At 48.6% G+C, this 16,476-nt stretch overlaps 1 protein-coding gene across 6 annotated transcripts in view; it reads left to right on the top strand.

The window, feature by feature from the left end:
* Positions 1-16,476, top strand: part of LOC140396252 (voltage-dependent calcium channel subunit alpha-2/delta-4-like) — an 820,155-nt gene that overhangs the window by 348,407 nt on the left and 455,272 nt on the right. For all 6 annotated transcript variants that reach the window (XM_072484603.1, XM_072484602.1, XM_072484604.1 and 3 more), the window contains 4 exons: positions 788-849; positions 3,193-3,260; positions 5,223-5,268; positions 8,745-8,842. In XM_072484603.1, coding sequence (XP_072340704.1) covers positions 788-849; positions 3,193-3,260; positions 5,223-5,268; positions 8,745-8,842 — 274 coding nt within the window. The remainder of the gene's footprint in view (positions 1-787; positions 850-3,192; positions 3,261-5,222; positions 5,269-8,744; positions 8,843-16,476) is intronic.

The following is a 16,476-nucleotide window of genomic DNA, read 5'->3' as shown; positions in this document are numbered from 1 at the left end:
ATACAGTGTGAGTGGAAAGGGACAGGATTGTCGGTCTGGGTCTGAAATGGTTTGACTACGAATCCATTATCCATTTGTTGTTTTGGAGTTTATAACACCATTCCAGCATATATAGAATACATTTTTTTATTAGTGGGCTGGTGTTACGTGCAGATCAATCTGGGTAGGATGGCTGGTTATTTTCCCTGAAGGACATTGGGGGATTTTCCCAAAAATTGACAGCTTTCATTTCCATTTTCTTGTGCAAGTCTACAAATTAGAAGATTGATTACATTAAATTTCACAACTTTCCCAGGTGGGATTCAACTCACAACCACTTCTCATCCAGTACCCAAATCACAAGAACACGATACCCATTGCTGACTAGCATGCCAAATGTTGATGTATCATGCTAATACAGCCCGTACCATTGCATGTGCATGGAAAGTTGGTGTTGCTTGAATGCCAAATTGACACCATTTACCTCAACTGCAAGGTGGATTGTCATGAGTTGATCGACAGAACGCATGTAAATTGTGGTTTAGGATTGACGGGACTTATCTCACCAGTGTGAGTGATGTTGTAATTTTAGCTGCGTACATTATTCATTTTGTACGTTAGCTAGGCAAGGATAAAAAGATCTAACGCTCGATACACATGTCAAGTCATCTGCATATTGTGAAGGTGCAGTTTTGCAAAGCTTTCTGTATATGTCCCCATATATAAAGTGCATGTGTACCATCAATTCTCTGCAAGAATATTTCATTACTACTAATTTTAAAACTGTTTTCTCTTTTTGAACTTACAGAAACGTGTCTTGTTTCTAACCAATGACTATTTCTACACACACATTGATGACACACCTTTCAGGTGACATTCAGTTTCCCTCTTTGTGCTTCTGTTAATTTCTTTAAAAAATGGTACCTTATGAAATGAAACGATACACAGCTGGTGATCTGTAGAAAGTAATTTTATTCAAATGGGTGAAACAATGGAAAATGAAGAACAAATAAGAAAGTTACTTGCATTGTATTTCCTCCCAGGCATATCTAACATATTTTCAATTTATAAATAAAGTTACAATTTTAGCTTAAGCTGGCTAGAGAAATGAAAATAATGTGGGTCCATCACTGACTAAGGTGGTGTGCCATTGAGGTACTGTTTTAAGATGACATAGAGTTGTTTCTCCTACTTTTCAGCTCTGCTCCAACCTCATAACCCTGACCTGTTGAACTTGCATGGAGAACTTCCTCCTGGCAGGTGCCTTATGATCAAGAGGGAGCTCTCCATGGAAAATCATAGCAGTTCAGCAATGAGATCTTCTGAAAAGGCGGGAAGGCAGGTTACTGGGTCAAAGAAGTCCCAAGGTGTCCAACCAAATGTTAATTGATGGCTTCAGCCTGAACCAGGTGGTAGGAAATTGGGCTGAAATGGGGGCGATAAGGCACCTGTATACTCTCTTCCTTCATTAAAGAAATTCAAGACCTTACCACGGCTGCCATCTTTCACCAGTGAGCTTTGGTTTTCAACAATTGGAGGTCTGGAAGGAAAACTGTGAAGCCTGGCCCCATATCCTGGCTTTCATTTATCTACAGCAGATAAGATCTAGCAGATAGTGGTCAAAGGGAGGTGGGGGTCGCAGCCAAGGAAGGAATTTGAGCTTGGGGGTGAGGAGGTGATGATAAGTCTCTAATCAAGTCTTTCTTTCTGCTTTGACCTCTTATATTCTCCTGATATAAGAATCCTAGGCACAAGGCCTAATGCCAATCTAGCTTTATCAAATGTCGCTCAAAAGAAACATTTTATCACAAAGAGAAAAGAAATGTGGTCAGTAAGATGGGAATAGCCCACTGTCTCAATTCTGTGTGTACAGGCACAGACCCAGAACTGCTTTTCCAGGGAATTCTCAAATCCCAAAGGCAGAGAGTTTGAGTACATCAGCATTTTCAAAGCAAAAAAATTATTTATTTTAGTCAGCTGAATATCTGACATGTGTAGAAGGCCATTATCCATGGGGCAAGATTTTCCAGTCTCGCCTGCCGGCAGTATCTTGTGGTCCCATCAAAGTTATTCGACTTTTGGCTGGCTTGCCGTATTCATCGTGGTTGAGTCTGCCGTTCCAGGGCCGGAAAATCCCAGCCAATGTTTAAGACTCCATAACCAAAACTACAAAAAAAAAATCTATCCGAGTGGAAGCTGTTTGCTTCTATATTATACATTCTTTCTCATAGGAACATACATTGAGGGTACAGATTTTGTGAAGAGTTTCTGTCCTTTTCTGTGTAGCTCCTGGTAACTGTGCATTCTACTAAACCATGGACGGGGTTCTCTAGCCTTCCACCTGTTCTCGGTGGCAGGAGACGGTGCGCTGCCCACCGGCGGCGGAATCTTCTGGTCCCGCCTTAGCAATGGGATTTCCCATTGATTCTACCGTTCGCCGTCGGTGTGCACTGTCAGCAGGACCGGAAGATCCCACTGATGTGAACGGCCAGAGAATTCCGGGCCATGTATTTTCACTCATTTCAGTTTCCTTGGACCTAAGCTCTGCAATTCCTTCCCTACACTTCTTCATTTCTCTACCTCACTTTCCTTCAGCCAATCCTTAGAATCTATCTCTTTGACTAAGCTTTGGATATCTGACTCAAAATGTCCTCATGTGGTTTGGTAACATATTTTGACTTATAATTCTCCTGTGAAGTCTGTTGGGACAGTTTATTACATTAAAGGCACCATATAAGTACAAGTTATTGCTGTTGTTGTTCTCCCGGCGCTATAATCAGGAAAATCAAAATGCTCCCAATGGAGAGATTGAGAGAGTGATGCTTCAGAGACCATGCCCTGAAAGGGCATTTGTAACCATAGAATTCAATTGGATTGTGCCATGATTATGTTTGGCAAATACTGCAATGATTTCCCATTGCCTACTGCAGCGTGGCTGACCAGGAAACTCTTCCACTCTTATCTCTTGCCATCAGACATATTGGAAGGATTTACAGGCTGTAAATCAACCTATTTGGCCACATTATGAACGCACCTTTCATAGCCATCAAGCAGGTCTTGTCTAGCCAGTGGTTTATTTCAAAGTATTTTCTGCATACTCTGTGTACAAAGAGAAACATACACAGCTCATAATAATGGCACTTACAGGTTTGATTGAATATTTCTATCTATACTTACACTATCATGTTTATAATTCAATGATTTTCTTTTCAGCCTGTGTATTGTTCTTACGAGAGGACACGGTGAATCTCTATTCATTGGAAATGTATCTGTGGAAGAAGGTAGGAATACATTGCTTGATTCTAGTGAATTAACATTGTATCATGTGCCATGAGCATCCAGAGACCTGTTGCAGAGATTACGATATTGAAAAACAGTAAATTGAATCAGTGACTCAACATTATATTCGGCCCAGCAAAGTGGAGTTCTTCCAATGGTTATTTACATATGGAATAAGTAAATCATGGGAAAAATGGTACCTACCCATGAGATTGATTTCAGTAAGTCTAGATACCCTCTCTGCCTCCCACATCTGAATCCAATGGCAAAACAAATTTGAGATGAAGGCCTGCATTAATAGGTGTATCCAGATCAGAGAGCTGAGTTTGCAACAAAGCCTTGCTACCATGCCCAGAGAGCTAGAGAGTTAGCATATTTCCTCAGTCCTGCAACTGCACTGAGGAGATGGGTGTCTGAAAATCATGGCTTACCCATACCTAATTTAGCTCATAGCTTCTTGAGGTGCGGTTGTTGCAACTTACAAGCAACTACCTGGAGCCATAGGTAAGAGTTGTGTCCGCAGAAAAGAACAAAGATTGGGGGCTACCTTAGATGCGGGTGGCAAATAATGAAAGCTTTCTTCCTATCAGTCTAGGCTGAAGTTGAACTCCGCTAGATGAAATGAAAAGGTAGTGTATCCAAATACTTAATTCCATTGGTTTCGATAGTTATTATGTTATATGACTGATGCTGCTTTTTAAATGTTAAATGGTCATTCTTAACAAATTGCTATGTCCTTTGAAGTCAATGAGAGATAGAACCAGAGACTCTGGCCCTGAGGTTGAAGATGTGCTGATGAAACACTGTTGTTATCCTTTTTATTAACTGTCCTGCATACTGCATATATCTTTCCTCACAAGCCCGATTGTAGTCGCCTTCAAAAGTGGCATACGCAGAAAATGCCTTGCCCACTGCAATTGCAGGAGTGACTTACTGTAGTTCATAAGTTCATCCCATTTGAGCAGGAATTTCTGCAAATATGAAGACAAGAGTTCCCAAAGAAGGCCGGGAATAGCCAAAGAAGCTTCCCGCAAAATCCATTGTCGATTCTCCTGCAAATACTGACATACAAGCATCTGCAGCACCATGCTACCCAAGACAGCTCGACAATGAGCATACCAAATTCCTAACTTTACATGTATGGCAGAGAGAGGATTGATTCGTGGATCCCTCCCAGCTGTTCACCTGGTACTACATCACTGTATCTCGCCAGTGCCATCAACGTCAGGAGATATATGTAGTAAGTAGGAAAACAGAACCCTGGGCGACATGCCAAGTACAAGTGAACATGAGTGTAGTGGAAGAACAAGAAGCATATCAGCAGAGAGCTAAATTCCATCTTTCCTTGGGAACAGCCAGATGTGCTAGTTGATAACAGAGCTTGAGATCATCAGGCCCAGTGGCAGAAGTTCCTAGGTTAGCGTTGAGGATTCTATATCCCACAAAAGTGTGCAGCTCAAGAGAGATTTAAATTGTAGCCTCCCACAGCAGCGACCGTTTTACCAACGTTTTCATCTGAACTGAATGCTCAGACTTCTCCCTTACATGCCTGTTGCCTCATCCCAGATCAGCTTAGTTGACTGGAGGGAGATGTTAATAGGGACTTTAGAACAATATCATTGTTGTAAGAGGATCTTCTCCTCTGCTAAACCAATGCACATCTTTCTACAACTCCATTTGGTTCAGTAGAGCTGTATTGTTCAGTTCCCTTCATAAACCACACCCTTCCCCAAACAAAGCCAGAGTATCTCTATTATCTTCAGAGTCTTGCAAATATATCTCCTTGGCTCCATCCTGTTCCATTCGCTTATCTGTAATCTTTTGTGCACATTATAACATCTACATAACTATGATAACGTACTCTCAACCTTGCCCCAATAAAGTTGGGAGTTGTTCATAGTCCTTTTAAAAAATGAACTTGAAGTAATTTTGAATCACTAATTAATTTTCGTTTTAAATTTCAGGGTTGCATGACATAGTCCAGCCTGACTTGACAATTGCAAATGAATGGTAAGATGGTATTGACTATATGCTGTAAGACCCAAATTTGTACAATGAGAATTCGGCCAAGAAGGCTGCCGTTCTATTGTTTATTTGTTAATGGTACACATGTTCTCAGTAGGAAAAGAAAAGAGAGACTTGCATTTTCAGAGAACATTTCACAAGCTCAGGATGTTCTGAAATGTTTTAACGTAATGTAGGAAATACAGCAACCAATTTACACACAGCAAGCACCCACATACTGCAATATGATAATGACCAGATCAATGTTTTTAAATGTTGACTGAGTATTATTTAAATGGCGAAAAACTGCAGGAAGCTGCAACACAAAGGGACTTGGGGTACCTAATAATAATAATTTTTATTATTGTCACAAGTAGGCTTACATTAACACTGCAATGAAGTTACTGTGAAAATCCACAAGTCGCCACACTCCGGCGCCTGTTCGGGTACACAGAGGGAGAATTCAGAATGTCCAAATTTCCTAACAGCATGTCTTTTGGGTCTTGTTGGAGGATACCGGAGCACCCGGAGGAAACCCACGGAGAACATGCAGACTCCGCACAGACAGTGACCCTGGTGCTGTGAAGCAACAGTGATAACCACTGTGCTACCATGCCGTCCTTGTGCACGTAGCACAAAAGCTAGCACACAGGTGCAGCAGGTAATCAGGAAGGCTAATGAAATGTTGGCCCTTATTTCAAGAGGATTGGAGTATCAGAGTAGGGAAGTCTTGCTGCAACCGTGAGACCAGAGCAAGATTCAAAAACAGAGTCCCATTTCTGGTGCGTTAAGCGTTAAGACCCCGCTATGCAATAACACTTTGCTGTTTTTTTTACCTCAGCGGGGAATACCTACAGGTATGGACAAACATGACCCTGAAATGGTGGAACTCACAGTAGGCCAAGGGGGTAACTCCTGGAGAGTTGCCCCAAAGCCTACCCAAGGTCCATCCTCCCTGCCCCACAATTGAAGGCCTTCCAACCCAACACTCGCCAAACCCCCATCACCAGCCCCCCCAAAACCCCCTAATTAAGGAGACCCCCCTGAGTCCCCATAAATAAAGAGACCCCCCCCCAGAGACTCTTAAATAAGGAGGCCCCCCACGTCTCCTAAAATAGTGACCCCCAGAGACCCCCTAAATAAAGACCCCTCAGAGGCCCCCTGAATAAAGAGATCCTTGTCTAGAATTCCCCAGGAAAGAGACCTCTGTCTGGAAGCTAGAGGACAGTTCAGAATGTGGCAGTGAAATAAAGTATTGTCGTAACATTCACCTGGGCAATAAACCTCCTGGCTCAGCCACAGGAGCACGACATGTCAATTCTTGGAAACGCCCTCAGATCCTTGAGCTGCAAGCCATTCATTAATTTCCCTTACTAGGCTGTGATTGAGAGCTTCCAAACACGCACAGCTGTCAGCTTTGCTCTATTCAACTTCCTTCACAGGTGAGTAACTCTGAAGTGCTCTAACCACAATATTTATAAACATCAAGCTTTGATACACAGGTTCTGGACCACTCAAAACAGCGTTAAGCGCTGTCAATTTCCAGTCCACCACTTCAAAATCGCTCAAGCATGAAGGAAGATGATTGGACATCACTTCCTTGCGATGCGGGAGGTGGCCAGCCACGGGACCTCACTATTGGGCTGCCCACTCAAAATGGTGGCCCGATAGTGGGATTCCCCAGGGAATCCCTCAAAATACTCCCCATACATAAATTTGCATGCCGAAGGTAGGGAATCACTTCCTGCTGGGAGTGCAAATCATGTGCAGTTCACCTCCGGTGGGAGTAGATTCCCCATTTGGGAGACTATGGGCGGGATTCTCCATAGCCCGATGCCGAAATTGGGATTGGCGATTGGGTGGAGAATGGCTTACGACGCTGGATTCGGGGCAGGCGCCAGGGGGCTGCTGCTAGGGCTGGGGTGAATGGTGGATGATGGCCAGGGGGTGGGCTGTGGAGTCAGGGTGGACGGGTTAGGGTCCCACACAGCCGGCGCCATGTTTTCCAGCCCGACCGGTGCAGCTCGTCAGCCCTGCGCATGCATGGCCCGGGATGTGCCGATTCTCTGGCATTTTTCCGCGCAATCCACGGGTGTTCTATGTGGCGCCGGTGTTAGCCCCTCACTGGTACCGGAATTGGTGAGGGGTTCGTGCCTATTTTCCCATCGTGAATCACCCGCGGATTCTCCGTGGGGCCAGCACTTAGCCTCAGGAATGGAGAATTCCACCCTATGTTTTCCTGCCAGAGGAGAATTGCACCCGATTTATGATCTCCCTGAGAGCGCAAACTATGATGCAATTCCATATTCCTTGCCATGTCAATTTATGGGTAATTCCCGAGGGAATCGTGCTATCGGTCCATCATTTTGAGCGGGCGACTCTTGCACAATGCTGCGACCGACCATCCCCCCCCATCCCCTCAGCAACCCCCCCCCCACCCTCGATTGCCTGGGTGCGCCCCCTACCCAACGGGCGACCCAACTCAGTCCCCCCCCCCCCCCCGCGCCCCGGGACCCCTGTAATAGGGAGGCGACCCCAATGAACCCTTTAATAGGGAGATTACCCTGGCAGGAGTTCACGACGCTCGAAACAACTTGCAAGATTCAACAGAATTCCATGAGACGTCAGGAGTTTGAACTCGCCCTCACAAATTTAAATGTGTCACATGTGGACCAATCATAGCGGCACCTGGGGTGGGTCTCCCAGGCCATTGGAGACCCCGGGTGGTCGGGAACAGGGCAGGGTGGCACTTTGGCACCTTGGCACTGCCAGGGTGCCAGGGCACTTCCAGGGTGTCAGGATGGCAGCGCCAGGGTGCCTAGGTGCCAGGTTGGCACTGCCAGTGATTGTACCGGGGGGGGTGGGGAGGGAGGCCTTGCCTGGTAGGCGGGGGATTCCCGGTGGCCTCCCCAAGGTTTGAGGGGGTTAGTGTGGGTCAAAAATGAGAGGGGAACCTAATGGCTGGGTGGGGGGAAAGATTGGGGCAGCCAGACAGAATGGTGCCCTGATCTACGAGGAGTCTTTCCTCTCGCCAGCAAGAAATCCCTCTAAGTGCCATCTCGGTTGAGAGATTCTCCCCGAGGCCCCCCAAAAATTGCAAAGTGCCATTGAATAGAGAGATGTTTTTCAGTGTTGCAGCACCGAGAAGCACCTCGCTAAACGTGCCGTTCAGCGAACTTTGATTCAAGTCCGCTGAATTGCCCCCTATGTTTTCAAAACTAGAGGGAACTGAATTTTCAAGGGTGTTTGGTATTTTGAAAGGATAGACAGAAGAAAAAGGAGGTGGGGTATCTGCCCTATATTTAAAACAAATACTCCAATATAATTATGATTTTATACATCAATTTATTGCTGAGATATCTTATTTGAAGTTATCTGATGCTGTAATGTATATTTTTAGAACTTCACAGATTTGAAAGATCATACTTCAGTGAAAAATTGTAGCTGTAACTGATGGGGTCTTTGCTTAACCCTTCTGGCAGGATTTATTGTGTAACCGACATTGATTCAGCCCACCGCAAGCTGTCTCAAAAAGCAGCTGTAATTCGCTATCTTTCTGGAGAGGATCCAGATCTGGAATGTGAGTACAATAAAACTTCAACCTATTTATTTATCGAGTGCGACTTGACAGATTAAGCATCTGGGAGTTTGGGGAGTGAGGGAGTGCGTGAAGTGAGGAATGGAGGTCATGTCTGACAAATCTGTTAGAGTTCTTTGAGGAGGTAACAAGGAAGTTAGATAAAGGAGGACCAGTGAGCGTGATTTATTTAGATTTCCAGAAGGCCTTTGATAAGGTGCCGCATAGGAGGCTGTTAAATAAGTTAAGAGCCCATGGTGTTAAGGGTAAGATACTGACATGGGTATAGGATTGGCTGACTGGCAGAAGGCAGAGAGTGAGGATAAAGGGATCTTTTTCAGGATGGCAGCCAGTGACTAGTGGTGTGCCTCAGGGGTCTGTGCTGGGACCACAACTTTTCACAATATACATTAACGATCTGGAAGAAGGAACTGAACGCACTGTTGCTAAGTTTGCAGATGATACAAAGATATCTAGAGAGACAGGTAATATTGAGGAAGCAGTGGGGGGACTGCAGAAGGACGTGCACAGGCGAGGAGAGTGGGCAAAGAAGTGGCAGGTGGAATACAATGTGGAAAAGTGTGAGGTTATGCACTTTGGAAGGAGGAATGAAGGCATAGACTATTTTCTAAATGGGGAAATGCTTAGGAAATCAGAAGCACAAAGGGACTTGGGAATCCTTGTTCACGATTCTCTTAAGGTTAACGTGCAGGTTCAGTCGGCAGTTAGGAAGGCAAATGCAATATTAGCATTCATGTCGAGAGGGCTAGAATACAAGAGCAGGGATGTACTTCTGAGGCTGTGTAAGGCTCTGGTAAGGCATGCCCCATTTGGAGTATTGTGAGCAGTTTTGGGTCCCATATCTAAGGAAGAGTGTGCTGGTCTTGGAAAGAGTCCAGAGGAGGTTCACAAGAATGATCCCTGCAATGAAGAGCTTGTCGTATGAGGAGCGGTTGAGGACTCTGCATCTGTACTCATTGGAGGATGAGGGAGAATCTCATTTAAACTTACAGGATACTGCGAGGCCTTGATAGAGTGAACATGGAGAGGATGTTTCCTCTGGTTCTAGTTTTTCCTACAAGTGGAAACATCCTCTCCATGTTCCACTGAGCATAGGAATAGGAGGATTGGGCGATTGAACATGTGGCTGGAGAATTGGCGTAGGAAGGAGGGCATCAGATTTCTGAGGCATTTGGGACTGGTTCTTGGGCAGGTGGAACCTGTACAAGATGGATGTGTTGCATCCTAGCAGAACTGGGACTAGCATCCTTGCCATTAGGTTCATCTAACTATGCTCGGCAGGTTTGAGGCCGCAGTCTCCTGGCTCCGGGGAGTCGACGGCCGCCTGGGCCCGATTAGTATTGGTCTCACAAGTGGAGACCAGGCATGATGGCCAATCCGGGGTACTAGGAGGCCATTGGAGCCACCTGGTTGGTCGCGCAAATGCGGGGCAGTGCCATGGCATTGCCCCGGCACCCTGGCAGTGCCAACTTGACACTGATAATGATAAAGAAACTGATAGGGCAAGGGGAAAGAGGGTATGAATGCAAGCTAGTGAGAAACATAAAGGCAGAGTGTAAAATTTCCTTCAGTATGTGAAAAGGAAAACATTAGCAAGAACAAAGGTAGGCCCATTGCAGGCAGAGTTAGGAGAATTTATAATGGATTATGGGGAAATGGCAGAGAAACTAAACAATTACATTGTGTCTATCTTCACAAAGGAAGATACAGAAAATCTCCCAAAATTACGAGTAAACCAAGGGACTTGTGAAAGTGAGGAACTGAAATAAATTAGTAATAATAAAGAGGTAGTACTCGAAAACTAATTGAATTGAAAGTTGATAAATCCCTTGGACCTGATGAGCTATATCCTAGAGTATTGAAGGAAGTGGCTTTGGTTAATGAATGCATTGGTGATTATCTTTCAAAATTCTATAGATTCTGGAAAGTCCCTGCAGATTGGAATGTAGCAAATGGAACCCAACTATTTAAGAAGGGGGGGGGGGGCATAGCAAATGGTGAACCACAGACTTGTTAGTTTGAGGTCAGTGGTCGGGTTAATGTCAGAACTTATTATAAAGATATGGTAACTGGACACTTAGAAAATAATAATCTGATTGGGTAGCATCAATATAGATTTATGAAAAGGAATTTGTGTTTGGGGATTTTTGAGGTTGTTACTTGTAGCAAAGATAAAGGATAACCAGTGGATGTGGTGCATTTGGATTTTCAGAAGGCTCTTGATATGGTCCCACACAGGAGGTTACTAAAGAAAATTAGAGTGCATTGGATCGGAGGTACTATATCAGTATGTATTGAGAAATGGTCTACAGACAGAAAACAGAGTAGGAATAAACAGGTAATTTTCAGGGTGGTAGGCTGTTACTAGTGGGGTACCGCAAGGACCAGTGCTTGGGCCACAGCTGTTCACAATCTATATAAATGATTTGGATGTGGGGACCAAATGTATTACTGCAAAATTTGCTGGTGACACAAAGCTAGGTGAGAGTGTAAGTTACAGAAAGAATGCAAGGAGGCTTCAAGGGGAATGCACAGGCCAAGTGAATGGGCAAGAGTGTGTCAGATAGAATATAATGTGAATAAAGATGAAGTTATGTACTGTAGTAGTCTGTATTAGGGGTATTACGGTACCTAGGTTGGAGGTACCTGATACTATAAGATCATTGGTGTTGGAAGTACCTGATACTGTAAGATGATTGGTGGAGCCTGCCTGCTGGTTCCACCCAGAAAGGCGGAGTATAAGAGTCTGTGTTTCCCTAGCTGCTGCATTCTGTACCTGTGCTGCTGGGGGAAACATCTAGTTCAATAAAGCCTTCAATTGTCCTACAATCTCGCTTCGGGAGTTATTGATCATGCATCAATTTATTGAACTAAATGTGAAGAATGGAGCACCACATCAAGCCGGAATGTCTACAACTTAGACCCCACACGGCAAACTCAGCGGCGACCTTTAAACACTGGCTGGCGTGTTTCAACGGATACATCAGGACGGCCACGACTACACCCATGGAGGACCAGAAACTGCAAGTTCTCCACTCAAGGGTGAACCCAAAAATCTACATGCTCATCGAGGTCGCGGACGGTTTCGAGGCCGCGATGACCCTGTTAAAAGGATACTACATTCGCCCAGTAAATCAGGTTTACGCCCGACATCTCCTACCTACCAGACAACAAATTCCGGGGGAATCGCTAGACGAATTCTACCGCGCATTGCTAGTACTAGGTAGGAACTATGACTGTCCACAGGTTTCAGCCAACAGCCACACCGAACTTTTAATCCGGGATGCCTTCATTGCAGGTATGCTGTCCTCGCAGATCCGCCAGCGGCTGCTGGAAAAAGAGACTCTGGGTCTCAAGGAGGCACAGGTACTTGCAAGCTCCTTAGACGTAGCCTCACGCAACGCCCGAGCATACATCCCTGACCGCGGGGTATCCCCATGGGCAGCGTGGACCTCACCCACAGCTGATCCCGACTCATCCCCCAACCCCACACAAGCTTGTGCCACGCGACTGTCAGGCAACCCCGAGGGGGGCCCCCGATGCTATTTTTGCGGTCATGTCAAGCACCCCCGGCAATGGTGCCTGGCCTGTTCCGCAACATGCAAGGGCTGTGGGAAGAAGGGGCATTTCGTGGCAGTACGCCAGGCCCGATCGGTCGCCGCTGTCTCCGCAGGCGAACCGTGGCCGCAGCCATTCCCCTCCTCGCAGGCCACGTGCGGCCTGTGGGCGCCGCCATCTTTGGTCACGCGAGCCACGTACGGACCCTGGGCACTGCCATCTTGTCCCCCAGAGGCCATGTGCAACTCATGGGTGCCGCCATCTTGCCCACCCACTGCCATGTGCGACCTGTGGGTGCCGCCACCTTGGCTGAAGTCTCAAGACCCCGACTCGGATGACCGCACACCGCCCAAGGAGATCCATCAGCTTCTGCCACGACTCGCCTCGGTGACACTGGACCAGTCTCAGCCCCGAACTGTTTCGACTGCTACGACGACAGTACTCATCAACAGACACAAGACATCCTGCCTGATCGACTCTGGGATCACGGAGAGCTTTATCCACCCCAACACGGTAAGGCGCTGCTCCCTCACTATACACCCAGTTAACCAGAAAATCGCCCTGGCCTCCGGGTCTCATTCTGTGGAGATCAAGGGGTACTGCATAACTAACCTCACAGTCCAGGGAAGAGAGTTTAACAATTTCCGACTCTACGTCCTCCCTCACCTCTGCGCTGCCACACTCCTGGGACTGGACTTCCAATATAACCTCCAGAGCTTAACTTTTAAATTCGGCGGCCCTATACCCCCTCTCACTGTCTGCAGCCTTGCAACCCTCAAGGTCGACTCACCTTCCCTGTTTGCAAACCTCATCCCCGATTGCAAACCCGCCGCCACCAGGAGCAGACGGTACAGTGCCCAGGACCGGACCTTCATCAGGTCGGAAGTCCAGCGGTTACTGAAGAAAGGTATTAACAAAGCTAGCAACAGCCCCTGGAGAGCTCAAGTGGTGATTGTAAAGACCAGGGAGAAGCACAGGATGGTCATCGATTACAGCCAAACCATCAATAGGTATACGCAGCTCGACGCGTACCCTCTCCCCCGCATATCTGATTTTGTCAATCAGATTGCACAATACAAGTGGCGTCATTCTCCGACCCCCCGCCGGGTTGGAGAATCGCCGGGGGCTGCCGTGAATCCCGCCCCCGCCGGTTGCCGAAGTCTCCGGTACCGGATATTCGGCGGGGGCGGGAATCGGGCCGCGCTGGTTGGCGGGCCCCCCCCCCCGCTCGATTCTCCGGCCCGGATGGGCCGAAGTCCCGCCGATAAATTGCCTGTCCCGCCGGCGTAAATTAAAGTACCTATTTACCGGCGGGACAAGGCGGCGTGGGCGGGCTCTGGGGTCCTGGGCGGGGGCGCGGGGCGATCTGGCCCCGGGGGGGGTGCCCCCACGGTGGCCTGGCCCGCGATCGGGGCCCACCGATCCGCGGGCAGGCCTGTGCCGTGGGGGCACTCTTTCCGTTCCGCCTCCGCAACGGTCTCCACCATGGCGGAGGCGGAAGAGACTCTCCCCACTGCGCATGCGCGGGAAACTGTCAGCGGCCGCTGACGCTCCCGCGCATGCTCCGCCCCGACATGTCATTTCCGCGCCAGCTGGCAGGGCAACAAAGGCCGTTTCCGCCAGCTGGCGGGGCGGGAATCCCTCCGGCGCCGGCCTAGCCCCTCAATGTTGGGGCTCAGCCCCCAAAGATGCGGAGCGTTCCGCACCTTTGGGGCGGCGCGATGCCTGTCTGATTGGAGCCGTTTTGAGCGCCAGTCGGCGGACATCGCGTCGTTTGGGGAGAATTGCGCCCAAGGTCTTTTCCATGGTTGACCTCAAATCCGCCCACCACCAGTTCCCCATTCGCCCGGACGACCGCACGTACACTGCATTCGAAGCAGATGGGCGGCTTTACCACTTCCTAAGGGTTTCCTTCGGTGTCACAAATGGGGTCTCGGTCTTCCAACGGTAGATGGACCGAATGGTTGACCGGTATGGTTTGCGGGTCACGTTTCCGTACCTCGAAAACATCACCATCTGCGGCCACAACCAGCAGGACCACGACACCAACCTCCGCAAATTCCTCCATACCGCCCAGTCTCCTTAACCTGACCTATAACAAGGAGAAATGCATGTTCAGCAACGATCGTCTAGCCATCCTTGGCTACGTAGTGCACGGTGCATAGGCCCCGATCTCGAACGCATGCGTCCCCTCATGGAGTTTCCCCTCCTTCACTGCTCCAAGCCCCTGAAGCGTTGCCTGGGGTTTTTCTCATATTACGCCCAATGGGTCCCCAATTATGCGGACAAGGCCCGCCCACTAATCCAATCCATGGCTTTCCCCCTGTCGGCAGAGGCCTGCCAGGCCTTCAGTCGCATAAAGGCAGACATCGCAAAGGCCACGATGCACGCAATCGATGAGTCCCTTCCCTTCCAGGTCGAATACGACGCAACCGACGTAGCTCTGGCGGCCACCCTCAACCAGGCGGGCAGGCCCCTGGCCTTCTTCTCACGCACCCTCCATGCTTCCGAAATCCGTCATTCCTCCGTTGAAAAGGAGGCCCAAGCCATAGTAGAAGCTTTGGAGGCACTACCTGGCCGGCTGGAGATTCACGCTCTTCACTGACCAATGGTCGGTAGCTTTCCTGTTCGATAATGCACAGCGGGGCAAGATAAAGAACGATAAGATCTTACGGTGGAGGATCAAGCTCTCCACCTACAACTACAAGATCTTGTATCGTCCCGGGAAGCTCAACGAGCCTCCTGATGCCCTATCCCGCGGCATATGTGCCAATGCACATGTGGACCGACTCCGGACCCTTCACAATAACCTCTGCCACCCGGGGGTCACTCGTTTCTTCCATTTTATCAAAACCCGCAACCTGCCCTACTCCATCGAGGAGGTCAGGACCGTCACCAGGAACTGCCAAATCTGCGCGGAGTGCAAGCCGCACTTCTACCGGCCAGAGAAAGCGCACCTGGTGAAGGCTTCCCGCCCCTTTGAATGCCTCAGCATCGACTTCAAAGCACCCCTCAACCGACCGCAACACGTACTTCTTGAATGTGATTGATGAGTACTCCCAGTTCCCGTTCGCCATCCCCTGTCTCAACATGACCGCTGCCACCGTCATTAAAGCCCTCCACAGCATCTTTACCCTGTTCGGTTTCCCCGCCTGAGTCCACAGCGATAGGGGGTCCTCCTTCATGAACTAATAGCTGCGTCAATTCCTGCTCAGCAAAGGCATTGCCTCAAGCAGGACAACCAGCTACAACACCCGGGGAAACGGGCAGGTGGAGAGGAAGAACGGAACGGTCTGGAAGACCATCCTACTGGCCCGACGATCCAAGAATCTCCCAGTCTCCCGCTGGCAGGAGGTCCTCCCCGATGCACTCCACTCCATTTGATCACTACTGTGTACCACGACCAACGAAACACCTAATGAACGCCTCCTTGTCTTCCCTAGGAAGTCCTCCTCCGGGACCTCGCTCCCAACCTGGCTGGCAGCTCCTGGACCCATCCTGCTCCGCAACACGTGCGGGCGCACAAGTCGGACCCTAGGTCGAGAGGGTACATCTCCTTCATGCTAACCCTCAGTATGCCTATGTGGCGTACCCCGACGGCCGACAGGATACGGTCTCCCTCCGGGACCTGGCACCCGCTGGATCCCCACCCACACTCCCCTCACCAACCCCACCCACCCTCCCACCGACGCACCCCACTGCTGCCCCTTTCACAGGGGGATCGGTCCTTCCACTGCTCCCACCTAGGGGCGATGAAGCTGAAGACGCCACGCTCCCGGAGTCACGGATGCCCGAGCCGGCACCTGCATCACCACCGAGACTGCGATGATCACAGAGGACAACCAGAGCCCCCGATCGACTAATAGCTTCATTATGAAATGTATCTGTAAATAAATACCTGTAAATAATTTGTGTGACATGTAAAAAGGCAGAACACTGTACCACCGACGGGTACCGCCATAACCTCTACCACTGTACAACGCAAGACCACCACCGCTGCCGGACTCTTTTTTAACAGGGGGTGAATGTGGTAGTCCGTATTAGGGGTATTACGGTAC

The sequence above is a fragment of the Scyliorhinus torazame genome, chromosome 19 (assembly GCF_047496885.1).
Source record: "Scyliorhinus torazame isolate Kashiwa2021f chromosome 19, sScyTor2.1, whole genome shotgun sequence".
Lineage (NCBI taxonomy): Eukaryota > Metazoa > Chordata > Chondrichthyes > Carcharhiniformes > Scyliorhinidae > Scyliorhinus > Scyliorhinus torazame.
Note: the sequence above shows the minus strand (reverse complement) of the source record. Positions and strands in the feature narration are given on the sequence as shown.